General features: G+C 38.2%; 1 protein-coding gene across 2 annotated transcripts; it reads right to left on the minus strand.

Annotated features, from left to right (window-relative positions):
• Window positions 1-438: 438 nt before the first annotated feature.
• LOC148126875 (uncharacterized) lies at window positions 439-14,480 on the minus strand. Of its 2 annotated transcripts, XM_087924060.1 has the most exons (6): window positions 14,431-14,480; window positions 13,530-13,752; window positions 9,757-9,840; window positions 7,769-7,816; window positions 3,599-3,683; window positions 439-1,311 (listed from the first exon to the last, which is right to left on the minus strand). In XM_087924060.1, the coding sequence occupies exons 2-6, from the start codon at window positions 13,620-13,622 to the stop codon at window positions 1,229-1,231; spliced, it is 393 nt and encodes a 130-aa protein (XP_087780186.1). In that variant the 5' UTR covers window positions 13,623-13,752; window positions 14,431-14,480; the 3' UTR covers window positions 439-1,228. The 2 variants fall into 2 exon arrangements, with proteins under 2 accessions (XP_087780186.1, XP_087780187.1); XM_087924061.1 differs by lacking the exon at window positions 14,431-14,480 and having other exon boundaries at window positions 13,530-14,033.
• Between the last annotated feature and the right edge of the window lie 2,993 nt (window positions 14,481-17,473).

Below are 17,473 nucleotides of genomic sequence, written 5' to 3' on the forward strand. Positions count from 1 at the left end.
GATCTGATGTTATTAATCTTTTCCCATGCTTCTGTGATCACCATGGTGGCAACTTTTCACTGCTGTCTTAACTCCTCAGTGCTTTTCTGCTGGCAGTTATGCCTTTGGGCTCATTTCATAATCATATCAATAGGCTGTTGCAATGGATTTCCAGGAATTGGAAAGTCTAGAAAACCAAGAATCCTCCCAAAGCATGTATAGACCGTTGCAAGGCAACAGTCCTTTGGCATGAAGTGAAGGCCGTAAAAACTTCAAAACAAAACAAAACAAAACCCAGCAACAGATGCAACACCACTGTTGTGCACAATTGCCCACACATAGTCATAACATAATGTGATTGGCAGACAATTCCTTTTGTCCCCTAAGTATTATTTCACCATTGTTTGAAAGATCCCTGGGGATATATATACACAAAAGAAAGAAAATTAATCAACAAACTCATTTTTCCAGTTTATACAATATGCTAGACTAGAAACTAAGTATACATACTGGGTGTGTACAACATCCTAGGCCAAAATAAGATAATTTAGTTTATGATATCCTGGTTGCAACATTACATGCTTCATTAAGGAACTTAGAGACCTAGTTATTATGTGCATGCAACATGCTAAGGTTATCTAATATTAACATTAGTGAGGAGGTTGAGTGGGAATGGTTGATATATTTATTTATTAATCAAATATATTTGGCATATTGTTCAACTCCAGTATTTATAAATGACTTGCTCAACCATAAATTAAATATACTGAAAACGTACATTAATCTAGTAACCAAAGTGAGTGTGTTGTGTTGCACCTGTCCTGTTTGTCAAGTGAACTTGGCATAAATGTAACTGAAAGCTGCAAAACTCAGCACTCTTATTTTTAAAAAGTATTGCCCTAAGTGGGATTTTTTTTGAGTAAGCATGTATAGTTAGGAATTATATCTTTCCCATTTCTTAAAACCAGGCTCTTGGCATGCTAAAATAATTAATGTTCCCAATGGTACAAGACTCAAATCAACAAAGATTTTCAAAACACATAACATGGTTCGATTTTCCTGCAAATGCTTACTAGATCTAAACCCTCTTTTTGGGTGGTGGTGGTGTTAAGATTGCTGTTACAAATATGAATGACTGAACTTTGCAAGAGGCAGGTATTGGTAAAGGTAAAACAGAAAAATGGTGGGGGGGGGCTTTCCTTTGCACATGGCAGAACAGGAACTCAATTCATTTTGCTCTAGTGACACATCAACAAGGAGATTGTTGTTCACTTAATGTTCTCCTGAATTCTGTGGCTCCCTTCTTCATGTGACAGCCTTTTGTAGATGTCCCTAAAGAGAATAAGAGATGAAGAATGAACTGGAGCACACTTTCTATCTTTACTCTTTGTCTATAAAGAACACTTGTACACAAAAGAGATTCTGATATTTACTCTAGAGTTGCCCAATCTGCTGTCATGGGACCATAGCATTATAACTACTCTATGGGGACAGGAAGTTGGTGCTCTCTTTCAGAACATAGTAAGGGAAATCTATAAATGTTTAGAAAAGTACAGGGATTTCCAAAACATCATTGTGAAAGTCAAAATGTCAGAGTACCAGACAGAGCCCCACATAACTGATCTTATTCAGATAACTGAAACAAAGAGAAGTGGATTTATTTACTTATTAAATTTATATTCCACCCCTCTCACCCAGCGATAACTCTAGGTGAGAAGGGTGGCATATTCCCGAACCTACTGTAAATTTCTCAACATACATCCAGGTTTATGGATTGTTTTCAAAATAACAGGTCCCCTTGGTTGAAACATTTTCCTCAAACACTTTTTGTGGGGATAAAAAAGCGCACCAATCTTGTCTTTAAATTCTTAGTCAAAAAGCTATTTGAGCTGCAACCTTATTCTTCCTGGGGCTTGGCTCCATATTTTGTAGAATTCCATGCCTATATATCAATACTTCCTTTCTCTTTTCCTTCCTACAATTTATTTTTCAATTTATTTATTTTACAATTTATTTTATTTTATTATTGTTAATGGGATTAAAGGATAGCACATCATGCAGACATTTTCGAAGAAATGTCAGTTATTTCACAGTTTCAGTTTCATGGGTGGCACTAATAGGAGTTGATCTATAGCAACAGCTATAGACTTCAGTACCACTTCACAGTGCTTTACATCCTTCTCTAGAGAGTCAGCATATTGCCCCCAACAATCTGGGTCCTCATACATGCACACAAACACATGAGCATGAAAGGAGATTTTCTAAACAGAAGAGAAAAACACAACATGTTGTTACTAATGTTTTGAATGGCATGAGTGATGTATATGAAATACTGATTTGGCAGAGATCTGGGCAGGATATGAGGCACAACAGTGAAGTCTGTGGCTGTGCTGATGTCACCAGACTCCTTAGAAGTAATAACAGCAGGAGTCAGAGAGGAAGTGGGGGTTAAACGCCTCCAAATTTATCAGGTAGCATCTACACTGACTTGTTGAAAAAACAACAACAAACACACAAGGCCATGTTTGGCTGCTAGACAGTCATCAGTATATTCCACATGACCAAAGTAACAAAGAAGATGAAGATAGATTTCATCAGCTGCTCTGTAACTTGATTTCAGCATCAAATCCATTCAAAGCAAGAGCTAGTTCTTCTTCCTGCAATGTCTCCATTTATATTTTTAATTTTATTTATCACATGTAGATATTTTCTTTGGGAAGTTGAGATGGTGCATATCTGGGTCACCCAATATGGTCAATACCAATTCACAAAGGTTGATGGGACTAGTCAAGGGGTTGATTATGTTTGGTCACACAATCAGCTAGATATTTGGACTGGATTTTTTTCCACCTATGAAGTCCTTCCCAAGGATTTGGGTTAGGCAGATGTTGTTTGATGGTGTTAAAGATATTGTCACAGGATGTAAGCTGTTCTAAGTAAAACTGCCTTTTGCAATTGACTGATTTACTTTCTTAATGCCAATCATGCTCAAGTAGAGCTCTAGCTGTTTTTGGATTGCACCTAAGGTGCTTATTATTATTTGCAGTACTATTAGTTAAAGCAGTATTTATTAAATTATTTTCATGTAATAAATGTATGTGGATTGATGAGCATTCTGAAAAATTCTGCTCATAATTTTTCTGTACATCTGGTGATGTAAGCTGGGCTGAGAAAGAATGGATATAGCAAAAAGCACAGATTCTGGAACACCCACAACTCCCCTACTCACTTACACAGAAGATCCACCATCTTAAATACAACATAATATTCCTTATCATGTTACCTTTCAAGGGTTGGGAAACCTAGGTAGTGAGTACCATGAGAGTAAATGGAGGTACCTGGTTATTGGTTTTAAAGTTCATATATGCCTATGCCTATGTATATATGTATGTGTGTATGTATGTATGTATGTATGTATGTATGTATGTATGTATGTATGAATATATGTCAATGGTTTTATAAAGTAGACTATTGTGTCTATTAAATATTATGATTGTGTAGTCATGGTTTCATGGATTATGTTGCTACTGTGAATTGCTTAGAATCCTGGTGAGTGAAGCAATGCAAAAACATCTGTAATAAACAGAAAAAAGATTGACTAAACAAATGAATTACACACCTTCTGTGGCAGGGCATGTGTTAAAACCTGGATTGCTTTCTCCTTGGACTTCAGTTTTGTGATATTCTTCCTCGGGGACAAAAAGCTGTAAGGGAATTATAAGTATTTGCTAGTATAAAACAACATGAAAATCCTCCTTCAATGTAATACCATTGAACAGGCTTTATGAAATGTTTCTTAAATGATCCTCAAACTAGATAACCTATAGAAGTGATATTTTTCTTTCTCACCTTTCATCTATACACAGCCAAAGTTTCATGTTTCTTTCCTTATTTTCACTTGGGGAAAATGCTGTGTACTTATTTATGTATTTTTGCTCTTTTGTTCCTAAACCTTTACAGCATTTTCCTAAACCTTTACAGCATTTTCATGATATAATAAGAAACTGATCCTTCTCATTATATACATATAAACAAAAGCAAGGATTTCATTGAATTTCACCTCTTGCAGATCTGATTTTAGAGCTCAATTAAAAAGTGCATTTTCCCCTTCATAGGCTAATAATGAGGAGTTTCAAGAAGGCTAGAAACAAACAAACAAACACAAAACAAGAAAACCCAGTTGCCTATTGAAAAAGCACGTTTGGGCTAGAAACAAGCTCTGATTGTTGGTGAAAGGCAGACATAAACCACCTGATGGCCTCCAGATAGCTTTGATTTCAAATTTTCTCAATTTAAGCCAGCATGGATTAGAGCATGGGTGTCCAATCTTTTGGCTTGCCAGGGCCACATTGAGTGAGGAGGAATTGTCTTGGGCCGCATATAAAATAGGTAATGTGGGTAATGTATATAAATCACATTAAAAGGTTAAAAGTTTAAAAGCTCTTGTGGGGCTGCATTACTAGCTGTCCAGTGTTGCATGCAGCCCATGGGCCACGGATTGGGCCCATTAGAGTAAGAATATGAAAGTTTGAGTCAACATCATACAAAAGGCGCACTGATTGTCTATCACACGCACAGAAGCAATATCATTTCATATGAAAAATGTAACACAAAAGAACCCTCTTGCATATTGGTATTTATTTTAAAAAAATGCTTGCTGTGTCTGAGTTACTCACCCAGGAAACCCCTCTTTCTATATGGGGATCAGCAGTTTACAGAGGCACTTTGGCATGATAGTTTAGCAATCTTCATGCCTATCCTGGAAGAGCTGGACAAGGAAATCTGGAGTTGCAGAACTTTTTGTGAACTAGAATATAACTGTGCTATACCCGCGGTAAGTTCTATAACTTCTATAACTTTATAGAACAAGTTCTCTGATGGATGATGCCATCTAGGGTCTAGGGGCTCCAATATTTATTCTTGAGTAATCGTATGAAAATAAACCCTAGTGATTTTCATAAGATTTACATATACGCTGTAGGTAAAAGCGTACGAATCCTATCTTCAGCTTACCTTCTTGCATCTCTCCCCTGAACCACCATGCACTCTTTGAAAGCCAACACATTCTTTTATCTAATGGCCATGGTGTGGGAGGACAGTTGAAAGGCTTTTGTGTATTAATGCATTCAGATGTCTCTTTTGTCCTCCATGGCGATGAGCCAACAAAGCTAATTGGGGACATGGCAGGAGAGCCGCACATTGCAACTTTGAAGGTGACATTGATTATTGATGCCCATTTGACAGCTTAAGAGCTGCAACTTGCATTTGTCATTTTTGAACAAAAGGGTTTGCTTTGAGCATGGGGCCGACGACGCATCTGCAAACCCAGCTCTCTTTATGCCTTGTCCTTTTCTCCTTTCTGAACAGACTCCAGCTTGGGGCACTGCTTAATTGATGCTGGGTCACTGGAAAAAAAGCTGGACTCTTAACTATTGCAGACCATTCCTTCTGCTTCAGATCCCACATGCTCTCCTGCCCTGCACCAGATGTACTAAGCAGAGCGTTGTGGTGTGAGTCATGACTGAGACTTCTGCTCCCCTCTATGATGTTGGCAGTTTAACCACAGGCCAGCCTGTGGCAGCAGGTGCCATACAGTTGGCCACTGCAACAGTTTTGAACATAGTACTTGAGATCCTTAGTAAAAAAAAAAAAAGCACGCAGCCTCCTGCTTTTATTATGCAGCTTTGTTGTTGTTTTTTTGAAGGAGGAGGTTAAACAACGTTTTACCGAGACCACTCTGAAAATCCATGATGGAAATACTTTAGAAAGAAATATTTTAAACATTTAGTCTTTTGACATTGTGTTTCTGCTTTGATAAGCGATCTTCCTGCAAGCTATTGCAATCAACTAATCTATAAACAGTTCTCTTGAAAGCAATAGAAAAAGGCCTGACTGTAAAAAGATAACAGAACCTTCACTCTGGAACCATCACTTGTCTTTGTATGCAAATATAGACTGACTTTCACAAAGCGCCAAAGAGAAAAGATTAAAAGTTATTGGAGATGAAAGACTGATATTAATTGATAAAAGTCCTGCTTGACATAGAATTCTTGACATGTTTACAATAAGTTTCATTGTGTTTTAGTGGAGCTTATTTCTTGCTGTGAATTGCAATGTGACTATATCCTGCTTTATCTAGAGCTGTCCCTTTGCTGCCTTTGATTTTATAAGTTACAGTGAAAAAATGGAGAGGATTTAAGAAAATGTAAGGAGATGATTTTTCTGTCTACTGCAGATATTTCCAAATTCTGCCATGATCAAACCTGTTGTCCCCAAGCTTACTTACACTGCTGGCATACTGAAGACCTACATTTAACTATCAATTATAAAAACTGAGATGGATGGCCAATGTTTTTGTGGTTGTGGATTGGAAAATTACAACCCCACTTCCATGGTAGGCCTGGCAGTGATATAAAATCTCTCTGGGAGAGCAGGACTGTTTTTTGCAGGAAGAGCTTATTTGGGAATAATTAAGTCTCCCCCAAAAAAAAAGTCTATTGAGATTCTTAGTCATCCAGGTCATGGTTGTCCCAAAAGTGCTTTTTCAAAAGACTGTCAGAACTGAAGAAGCTTCTTGGATGAGAAGCGAAATGTCTTCAAGGAAAAACAAAGAAAGTCCAGTTGCCTCTTGAAAAAGCACCTTTGGATTTTCTTCCAGAAGCTTAATAATCTTCTTTAGAATTTATAAGTCATTAAATTTAAAGAAAGGATGAAAGGAAAGGAAAGATGGAGGATGGAAGGAAGGAACAATTCAATCACTGTAAATCCCTGATATACAGTTAGAATGTTCTGAGATGCTGGAAGCATCATCCTATAAGTCACAGGTTACCTATGCTTTCTCTAGACAGATGAAAACATGATTTTTCACAGCAGGTAATTTGTGCATCAGCAAGAAAGTGGCTTGTGTTTAGAAATCAGAACATTTTTCTAGTTGGTAGTGAAAATATTCTTCATCCTTTGTATGAGCAATGACTTGAAAATCTGGAAATCTTCTTGATGATAATCAAGTCTGTCAGCCCAATTTTACATCACAAAATTACTGTTGTGGGGCGACACTGAAGGGGAGAGAATGGTACTTATTCTGTCTTAGATGCCTAGAACAGACTTACGCACTCTGGAGACTCTTTGGATGTGAGGACTGCACATCCCAGAATTCTCCAGCCAGCAGTATGATTGCTATGAATGCTGGGAAATGAAGTCCATATATCTGTATGGTGCTAAATTTTAAAAAAAACTTTCCTAGACAAAAATCAGGCTATAAATCTAGTGAATACATTAATAACACAAATGTATTGGAAATGTTCTCAAAAACCACAATAAAAGTATGTTTGGTTCATTTGCCTTACAACTTGCCTGCTCCCTAGATAGATTCCCCCCTCCCTCAAACTTTAAAGCAGAAATATAATGAGAGAGGCTAGTACAATCATGTTTAAGGTTTTTTTGGACTCTGAAGCCCTAGAACATAACTTGGCCCTCCAAGCCTTGGTGCAAACCCCAGGGACTGCCAAAAGTTACCAAAATGTAATTTTTATTGCGAGAGAAAAAAAAACATGAACAAATAACTGAAAAATAATCATATTAATTAGTTTTAATTGAAGCTGCAATTCTACTTTGTTTTTATTGAGGCTACACTCTTGACTTTCTAAAGTGCAACCTTTATTCCGTTACTGAGAAGCAGAAGGCAATTCTCAGTCCTAGAAAAAAATGACGCATCGTTATATTGAAAGGAGGAGGTTGCTAATTAAGAAGAAAAAGAAAGCATGTCACAGTTTTGATTCTGTACACTCACCCATTTTCGTGGCCTTCCCCTGGGCTTCTTTGCAGTAGAAATGTGCCCCTGTAATAATAGAAAGCAGCAGCAGTAGCAACAACAACAGAAACAAAAACAGCATGTCCCTTAGGCAATATGTACTCTTTGCAATCAATACCTTATACTCTACTTATCATCGTCTTGATAGGTATTCTTTAATGATTCAGGAAAGGAAAAGGAATTTTGAAAAGACAGTAGAAGAAAAACTTGCATCTAGTGACCAAAATCAACACATTAGGGTTAAAAGAAAAATTGGAAGATCGCTACCAAAAAGTACTGGCAACTTGAAGCTGAGAACTGAATGACTATGAAAGAAAGCTGGGCTAATCCAGGTTTGAAAAGCACAATGACTTAATTGTCCTTCTCTGCCAGTAGGTCCCAGTGGCCGTTTATATCTCACTTTTCAGTATTAAAAATAAAATAATATCAGAGATAGAGATGGTAAGCAGCCAACAACAATAACAACTACAACACAGTATTTACATTCCATTGATTGGGAACAGTAAAGGGAAAAGTTCTCTGATTAGTTGTCCTGTGAAAGCAGGAGTATTTTCAGAAAGGATTCTTCAACATATTTTAATGTCCAGAATGATTCCTAACTTATCTGGCTTGATGATGGTGTTCTAGATACTACAGGGTCTGGATGGTCCCCACTTGGCTGTTTGTTGAAAACATCTGTGAAGACCTGGTTTCTTCACCTAGGCCTTTAGTGAGGCAGACTCCTCGCTTAATTCCATCTGGTCTCCTGGTCTTGCCGTCTTTTATTTTTCTCTTAGCAATAGCAACAGCTATCTATATACCGCTTCACAGTGCTTTACAGCCCTCTCTAAGCGGTTTACAGAGTCAGCATAATTGCCCCCAACAATCTGGGTCCTCATTTTACCCACCTGGGAAGGATGGAAGGCTGAGTCAACCTTGAGCCTGGTGAGATTTGATCTGCCAAACTGCTGACAGCCAGCAGTCAACAGAAGTAGCTTGCAGTACTGCATTCTACTGCATTGGTTAATAGTCTAATTTCTTTGTTTTGATTGTTGTGAGCCACCCAGAATTGTTGGAAGTCATATGGCATACTTTAACCAATTATTAATATTAATAATTATTACTGGGTGTATTTATTAGTCAAGTAACTCTTTAAAGGTCTCCCAATGTCTGAAAAGAATCCTAACATAAAGGAGTGGTAGCAGTGCCAACTCCATGTGATGAAAGAGACATAGGAGATAAAGAAAACAAATAGAGGATGTCAAAATTGATAGTAGCAGTCATCATCACTGTTGGAATCAAAAACAATCACTGTTCAACGGAAAAGTGATATTCTCAATGGCAAAAGAGGATATGTGACATCAGACAGAAAAGGTCATAATTAGATAACTAGAAGAATTGGGGCAAAGAATAACTGATATATAGGCAGCCAGTGGGTTATATTTAAAGCAGTAGTACTGTCATATGCGAGGCAGTTTGGTGCAGTAGTTACAGCAGGGCTGTCAAACTTCCAACCCATGGGCTGGATACATCACACGCTGGCCACGTGAAGGGGGAAAAAAAGTCCCAATACATCATGTGACACCGCCATGCTGACTTGAGTTTGGTTGAGATATTAGGCTAGAAAGTGGGAGATCATGAGATCTTCCTTTGGTGCAAAGCCGGCTGGGTGCCTTGGGTCAGGCACTCTCTCTCAGTGCTAGGCAGGAGGCAAGCGCAAAACACTTCTGAAGAACCTAGTCAAGAAAATCATAGAGATAGAGGCTAGTCCAGGTAATTGCTAGAAATCAAAAATTGATTCAAAGGCTCAGAAAACAAACAGAAAATCTGGCATATAATAAAGGGAAACTTTTTAAACTATATGATTTATATACAAGTACTTGTATCTTTGATTTTTGTTTCCAGGTCCAAAGCCCTATCAGCCCCTTTTATCTATCAGAAAGTACAGAAGATTGGAGTAGAGCACAAGCCAATCTGATCATTCTTACCATCTGTCCACAAACAGCACTCCTCTTCTTGCTTCCCTTTGGCCGCCCACGCGGTTTTTTGGGGGGCAGAGGTCCAGTTGGATCCTTTGGGGATGTTAAAGTGGGGAGGGTTATTATGAACAAGAAGGACAGCTACCTCTATGTCTTATTTTTCTCTGTATGTAACTACAGAGAATATTACAAGATAAAATCTAGTGTTACACCAGATGAAATGAATATAACCTCCAGAACATAAACCCAGAGTATTGTGGTGGCAGGTACTGAACAGGTTTCCTGAAGGATCAAAATTTAAAACTCTGCAAGAAACTATTAGATAACAGTAGCCTATTGCTGAGCAGTAATCTCAATAATTCACATGTATATATGTATACACCAGATAACTCCCAATGACTCTGGGCAGTAGGAATGCATGTTGTAATTCAAGAATGGAGCATACCAGTTCACATCCTTTAAAGTAACTACAATTTAGCCCAAACCCATGATGAAAAAAATGATGTCTACCATGGATATTAGCTCTCAGGAAAGGCCAAGTTGCAAATTGGAATCAAAAGAGTATGTGATGAGAAGATTATTTGATTAATCAGGGATCTTCTATGACACCAATATTAGCAGAAGAGAAGAAAACAATCAATATGAGTTAAATGTGGAATAGAAAGGAGTGCAAAAGTTATTGAGGCTTTTGTTGGCTCTTCTTAATTACTTTTCCAGCGGCTACATGTCAGTATTAGCCAAAAGGAACACTTGTCACTGACATCCACTGGATACAGCTGAGATATCCTATCCAGACATCAACAGTATTGCTTGTCTGTGGGTGTCTGTGGTCCTTTGGAGAACAACCCAGAAAAATAATTATCTGCAATTTTACTGCAGAGCAATCATTCTTTTCTTCCTCACAATATATATTGCTTTGGCTATGCTTAGCATACTAGAAAACTAAAAGACAGCCTACATCAGCTGTGTAGCAGGCCAAGAACTGCTGTGACTATTTTGACAGATGTAACGAGCATCAACTAATGTAGCTAGAATGTCCAGGAAAATGAATGAGTTTATTGGTTTATTGATAAAATGGACATTTGTTGGTTGGTTAGTCATCTGGTTTACTGGAATATTTATGTCTTTCTGGAAATATACCCAAATTAGACCTTCTGGAATAAATACTCCCCGTAAAGAAAGCATGTTGTGAATCTTTAATTCTACCAAAATGACACCCTGAGCACATAACATCAAGGTACAGGGAGATTTAAGCACATTACAACAATCTTTACTAGAAAAAAAATAGAAGTACCCCTTACTGCAGTATTTTATTGATTTAAAAACTGTGTTCATACAACATACCTTCCAATGACCTCATTTTAACCTGACATATTGGACCGACCTTGGTCCTGCATTTAGTTTATTGTTCAATATGTCAGGCAAACTCAGAAGGGTTGATTAATTCAGTAATCTGTACTTAAATTAATCACAGACAAGAAAGTCCTGTGAATGTAGGTATCACCAAAAGTATATTTGATCAAAACAACATAGACAACAATGGAAACAAAACTTATCAAGAGAGAATATCAGTACAGAAAATATTTATGTTATGTTTGAGTAAATATTTAAACCAACCTGAAGAATGTTGTGCATGATAATCTTAATATTTGTACATGGTTTGACATAATTAATAGACTAATTAATATACCATACAAGTGCCACTGTGCTCACCTTCCCCTTTATACATTGCATGTGACTGGAATCTCATTCTTTTCCTAATTATTATTATTTTTATGTATGTATATATGTATGTATGTATGTATGTATTTGATTTGTCAATCACTTACAAAATAATAGGTATTAGTATAAACATGAGTAAGAATACAGAAAATAGGTATGATTAAATGGGGACAATAGGACAGGGACGGGAGGCTGTAACAACAGTCAGGTAGTGCATTGCAGGCATTGACCACCTTGTTGCTGAAGTTGTGCTTTCTGCATTCAAGTTTGGAGTGGTCAACATTGAGTTTGTATCTGTTGTGTGCTCTTGTAGTGTTGCGGTTGAAGCTGAAGTAGTCATTGACTGGTAGGACATTGTAGCAGATAATTTTGTGTACTACGCTTAAGTCCAACCGTAGGCAGCATAGTTCAAGATTGTCCAAGCCCAAAATTTCAAGTCTGGTGATATAGGGTATTCTGTTGTGAGTGTAGTACTCTTCTCATGAAATTCTTCTAGATTCGCTTGATTGTATTAATGTCCGATATAAGTGCGGATTCCAGAGCTGTATTTGAGTATTGGTCTAGCAAAAGTTTTGTATGCTCTAGTTAGCAATTCAATATTTCCAGAGGAGAAGCTTCGTAAGATTAGATTTACAAGTCTTAATGCCTTTTTGGCAATGCTGTTAACAGTGAGCTCTGGCTCTTAGGTCATTTGATATGAGTACTCCTAGGTCCTTGACAGAGTTCTAGTATTATGCTACTATTACTACCACCACCACTACTATTACTAATAGGAATAATAGTAATAATGGCTAAGAGCAGGAAAGTCGAAGGAAGAGAAGAGCTAATTCTGGCTATGCAAGACCAGGCCTTGAGAACAAATGCATACACAGCCAGAATTGAGAGGATAGCAACAGATAGCAAGTGCTGCCTCTGCAAAGAAGCTAAAAAAACCGTGGACCACCTGGTTAGTTGCTGCAAGAAGATTGCACAAACTGTCTACAAACAACAGCATGGCAGAATAGCATCAATGGTGCATTGGAATATCTGCAAGAAATACCATTTGCCTGCAAACAATGGTGGGACCACAAAGTAATAACAAATGAAGATGCTAAAGTGCTCTGGGATTTTAGAATTCAGAAAGATAAGCCTCTGCCACATAACATCCCAAACAATTGTCCAAAAGACAAAAAATAATTGTCTAGTGGATGTTGCAGTACCTGGAAACAGCAGAATAGAGGGGAAATAATTGGAGGAAATCATAGTACCAAGGCTAAGTGTCTTGGGTGCAATTCCAAAACAGTTGGAGCATTGCTTCAATACCATCAGCATTGACAAAATCAAATCAACCAACTGCAGAAAGCAGCTTTACTTGGAACAGCTTGCATCCTGCAGACGATATCCTTAACACCATCAGACAATGACATCTATCTATCCCAGATTCCCAGGAAGACTGGATAGGTGGATAAAAATGCCAAATCCAGTCTAAATATTTGGCCGACTGTGACCAACCATAATAATAATAATTACATGTATATACCAACTGATTCCCAGTGACTCTGGGCAGTAGGAATACACATTGTAATTCAAGAGACTTCAAATCCTCTAAAGTAACTATAGTTTAGCCCAAACTTATTCTCTATTGCTAAGAGGACAGAACAATGGCCTTAAATTAGAGAAAGGAAGGCGGATTCTGGCTGGATGTTCTTCCCAACCAGAAGCACAGTTTGATAATGGAACCATTTACCAGCAGAGGTAATAAACTTCTCTCGTAGTGGCTGGACAATTATGTGTTGGAGATGCTCTTTTGTAGATTCCAGCACTGAGCAGTCGGTTCAGCCTGATCATATAAATCGCCTTATACATTATGACACACATACACTGATAAATAGAAAAAGATCTCCAGCCTTGAAAAAAGTAAAGCTGGCTGGAATAGCTGAGACTGTTTGAGAATTACAACCTTTGTCCCCTAATATCATTTTCATTATGGCCAGAGGGTATACTGTTAATAAATCTTAACTTAATTGAAAGAAAAAGTATTTAACAGAATTTTCTAAACCTATTAAAGCATGAACTCTTACCTGTGGCTGCTTCCTTGGCCTCCCTCTTTTTCTTTTGGGCTGCTCAGTCAAGACGATGGAAGCCGGAGCCATTGGCTTTCCATGGTTGCTCATGGTGACAATTCAAAGTCTTGAAGGAGCTGTTTCTTCTCTAGTTTCTATAGAAAGGAGGGTGAAGGATCTCAAGTTTGTCCTTTCTTTATCACGGCTGCTTGCAATTGTCTTTTATTGCAGAGCTGGAAGGCTAAAAGAAAAACTTTCTGACTACATGGTTAAGAACTATTTAATCTTCTTGAATGCTGATTTGGTAATTTTCAGCATTCCACCAGAATGAATCTTATTTTTTTTAAAAAAAAGTAGTTATCTTCCTCCTTTCTTGGGCTGTTCTGTAAATATTGATTGACCCTCAATCTGGGACTCCATCTGCAACACACTATGATTTCTACCATCCTTAAGCAGCATTAGGAAGTCTTGCCATTGGTAAATGTTCTTGCATGGATCAGCTTGAAAATCCTGTGTGAGATCTTGCAGTAAATGATAGGAAATGGTGGCAGTGTGTGGGTGGGTGGGCATGTACCAAAGGTGGTTGGGGGTGGGGGGAAGATGCACTCAATCAGAGGAAACCAGGTCAAGTTTTTTTTAAATCAAAGACCTTTGCGGGTAGTTGCACCCAAGGATAGTTGCCAAGCCTCCAAGAGAAGCATGCTTCCTTTCCTCCTTTGTAAGATTAGAAAGCAAAACTCACAAAGAATGCTGCTCATTAGTAGCATTCTTTTTCCCCTCCCTCTCACTGCACCAAAAATACATTCAAAATCCTGGCATTTTTTAGACAGAGGGGATTGCCCGTTGTTCAATCTACAATCACCCCCTGTGCACATTTTCAACACTGCCTCAATAAGTGATAAGGGAAGAGCAAATTTACCTATCAAGAACCCAGGTAGTTCTGCTTACTCTACCCCAGCACCCTCAGCCTTCTAAAGAAGAGAGAAGGAAGGAGCAATTCTATGACTCACCCTCTTCCTGCCCTGGGGAGAGGCGGAAAGCACTTGAAAGTTACATGTGTTCATTTCAGGAGCTTGGCTCTTTGTCGTACCTATCCAAATTTTGCTCCCAGTTAGTGATATGAAAACAGATTGAATGCTGCTACACTCTTATCTTGACTTGTGGCAGCAAATGAAACTTGTAGAAGTTCACTTTTTAACTCAGTTGAGGTCTGGTAGTAAACTGACAGAAAGGGAGAACAAACACAGAAACCATCAACTGATCCAGAAACAGCCAAATCATATAAAGAAAAAAAGGGGAATTTTTTTTTGAGGGAGAAAATGTGTTTGTGTCTGTTTGTGTGTGTGCACTTGTGTGCACACATACATACACGTGCATGTGTGAACAATTAGCTCAATGGAGAGAAGGTGTTGTTTCACACAATTGTCTTGTATCCAACCAGGGATAGGGTGAACCTTGCTTCTCAAAAGTGCCCTTCTCATTTGAAGAAATGAAACAGAAACATCAGCTGCATCTAAGGAGAGGTATAGTGATTCTAGGTCTTCAGACAACAACACCTTGATGGTGGCAGGCATGAATGAAATTGTCCAAAGTAAGTTTTGTTCAAGGAGAGCTCTGCCAGGCAGAAGTTGGATTTCTTGTTTGGCTTCTACAATAAGCAACTGAAAATACAAGAGAGATTATATGTCTTCGCTCAGGGTTGTTTTTCTTAAAAAAAAAAAAAGTAGAAACCAAGTTTCATTGGTTCCTCTAATCTTGCCTCATCAGTACTGTGAGAACTTAATTGGTGGTCTTCAGCATGCAAGATATATTCTAGGCAGAGGTGGCATTCAGCAGATTCTGACCAGTTCTGGAGAACCGGTAGGGGAAAATTTGAGTAGTTCAGAGAACCAGCAAATACCACCTGCCGATATCCTTCTCCTGCCACGCCCAACAAGCCATGCCCACAGAACTGGTAGTAAAAAAATCCCACCATTGATTCTAGTAATAAAATAAGGTAAGATACCCATGGAAAGAAACATCAACTCAGCATGCATATCTCTCTGCCTGTTTTCTTCTACATTAGTCTCCCTTTTTAGAGGAACTCACATAGGAGGCCTACAAGGTATGTTAATTTATTGAGTATGGTTGACTGCTATTTGAGAGGATCAAGTGTATGCAAACAGCCAAGATAGCGCCTTCCTTGATGATTAGTCCATTAGCAACCCCTCCAAAAGTATATATTCTCTCTTTAAATTATTCATTCATTCAATAATCTGGGACCTGCAACATGTGACATATAGCTCATTGCCTCAACTCAAACAATTTGGTCTAGTGGTTAAGGCATTAGACTAGAGGCATTAGACTAGAAACTAGGAGGCCATGAACGTTATATTATTTTTATTCAAACTGTTTTTTAAAAAAAATAACTCTGAAGGGTTTCTTTAATGTATTATTGATCATTTACATATTTAGAGAATCAGGCTCTTTTTATGAGTTCCATCAGTCAGTTTTTAAAAATGTCCATTTGATAAGACCGTTCAGATGGCCATTCACATCCTAGTCATCTCCTGATTGGATTATTGCAATGTGTTGCAGTTGAAGATCATCCAGAAGCTAGAGCTGGTTCAAATACAATAGCTAGTCAAGATATTGACTATTACTTACAAAACTCTTCCTGGCTTAGGGGCTGATTATTTGAGGAACTACCTGTCTCCAGTTCTTTCTGACCATCAGATGTGTTCAGGGATGTACTCCAGGTTTCTCAAATGTTGTTATCTTGTGGGACTGAGGAATCGTGACTCCTCTGTCATAGCCCCTGCCCGACACATGGCTCCACTTTCCAATGATTCTAGAAGTATCTTAAGACCTGGTGTTGTTCCTGGACCTGAGGTTAAGGTATTGGTGCAACCCATGTCACTTCTCTGAATGATGGGGATTGCTGTTTTAGTCTGGGAGACCATGTTGTTTTTGTTGTGCTTTTAAATTTAATGTATGTATAATATATGGATATATTATAAGCTGCTCAGAGTGTTTTTGGAGCAGGATGGTCTTAACAAATCGAGGTAATCATCAACTTACAACCAGTCATTTAATACCCAGGTTTGAAGTTATGATGGCAGGGCCCCTTTGAGGTCACATGATCTCATTTTGGGTGCTTGGCAACCATCCTGGATTTATGGCATTTTGCAGCATCCCATGGTCACGTGAGCATGATCTACAACTTATTTTTTTTACTGGAAACCGGCATTTCTTCTAGATAAGTTCATTTCTACCTCAAGACTTTCTGAACAATTTACTTAGGGAAGGATAATGATGAATATTGTCCAATTATCTTATTTTCTTCAGTTTGATATTCACTTATAAGAGTTTAGCCCTGATATAGCATACGTGATACAATCTAACGAAAGAAATCAATGTGCCCTTAGAAACATTAGTCCAAGGTCCAGAAAAGCAAAGCAAAATTCATCACAAGCCCATGTCTCTTAAAATCTAGGGACCTTTTTGACATGTCTCTTCCCAAAAGCATAAACATTTTCTGCTTGGAACTGAGTCCCTAGGGAAGAGCAAAAGTTTTGCTTAAATGTTAGCTGCTTATAAACACATTTAATATTAGGAGAAAATAAGCAAGCATCCATGGTTGTGGGAAAGCCACTCAAACCAATGCCAATGGGAAACTATTTATCTTCTGAGAAAGATAAGGTTAGGACTCTTAGATAGGCTCTTCTAAGCTCAATGTGGTTTCTATTTTATTTCTGAATGATAATAACAACAAAAAACAAAAACCCAACAACCTAAAAACACCCTGTGGCCTTATGTGTCACGACTTCCATGCCCCACAGCTTGTGCTGGAAACAATGGCAACTTCCTGATTTCACTCCTAGCAAATGATCTATGGCCTCACACTGCATTTTTGCAGGGGAAAATGGTTTTAAGTCACTGCTCCCTGAACCTGTGCAGATAAGGAACACAAGGAGAATTTC

This window comes from Pseudonaja textilis, chromosome 2, assembly GCF_049901715.1.
Source record: "Pseudonaja textilis isolate UNSWEBS1 chromosome 2, rPseTex1.2, whole genome shotgun sequence".
Taxonomy (NCBI): Eukaryota; Metazoa; Chordata; class Lepidosauria; order Squamata; family Elapidae; genus Pseudonaja; species Pseudonaja textilis.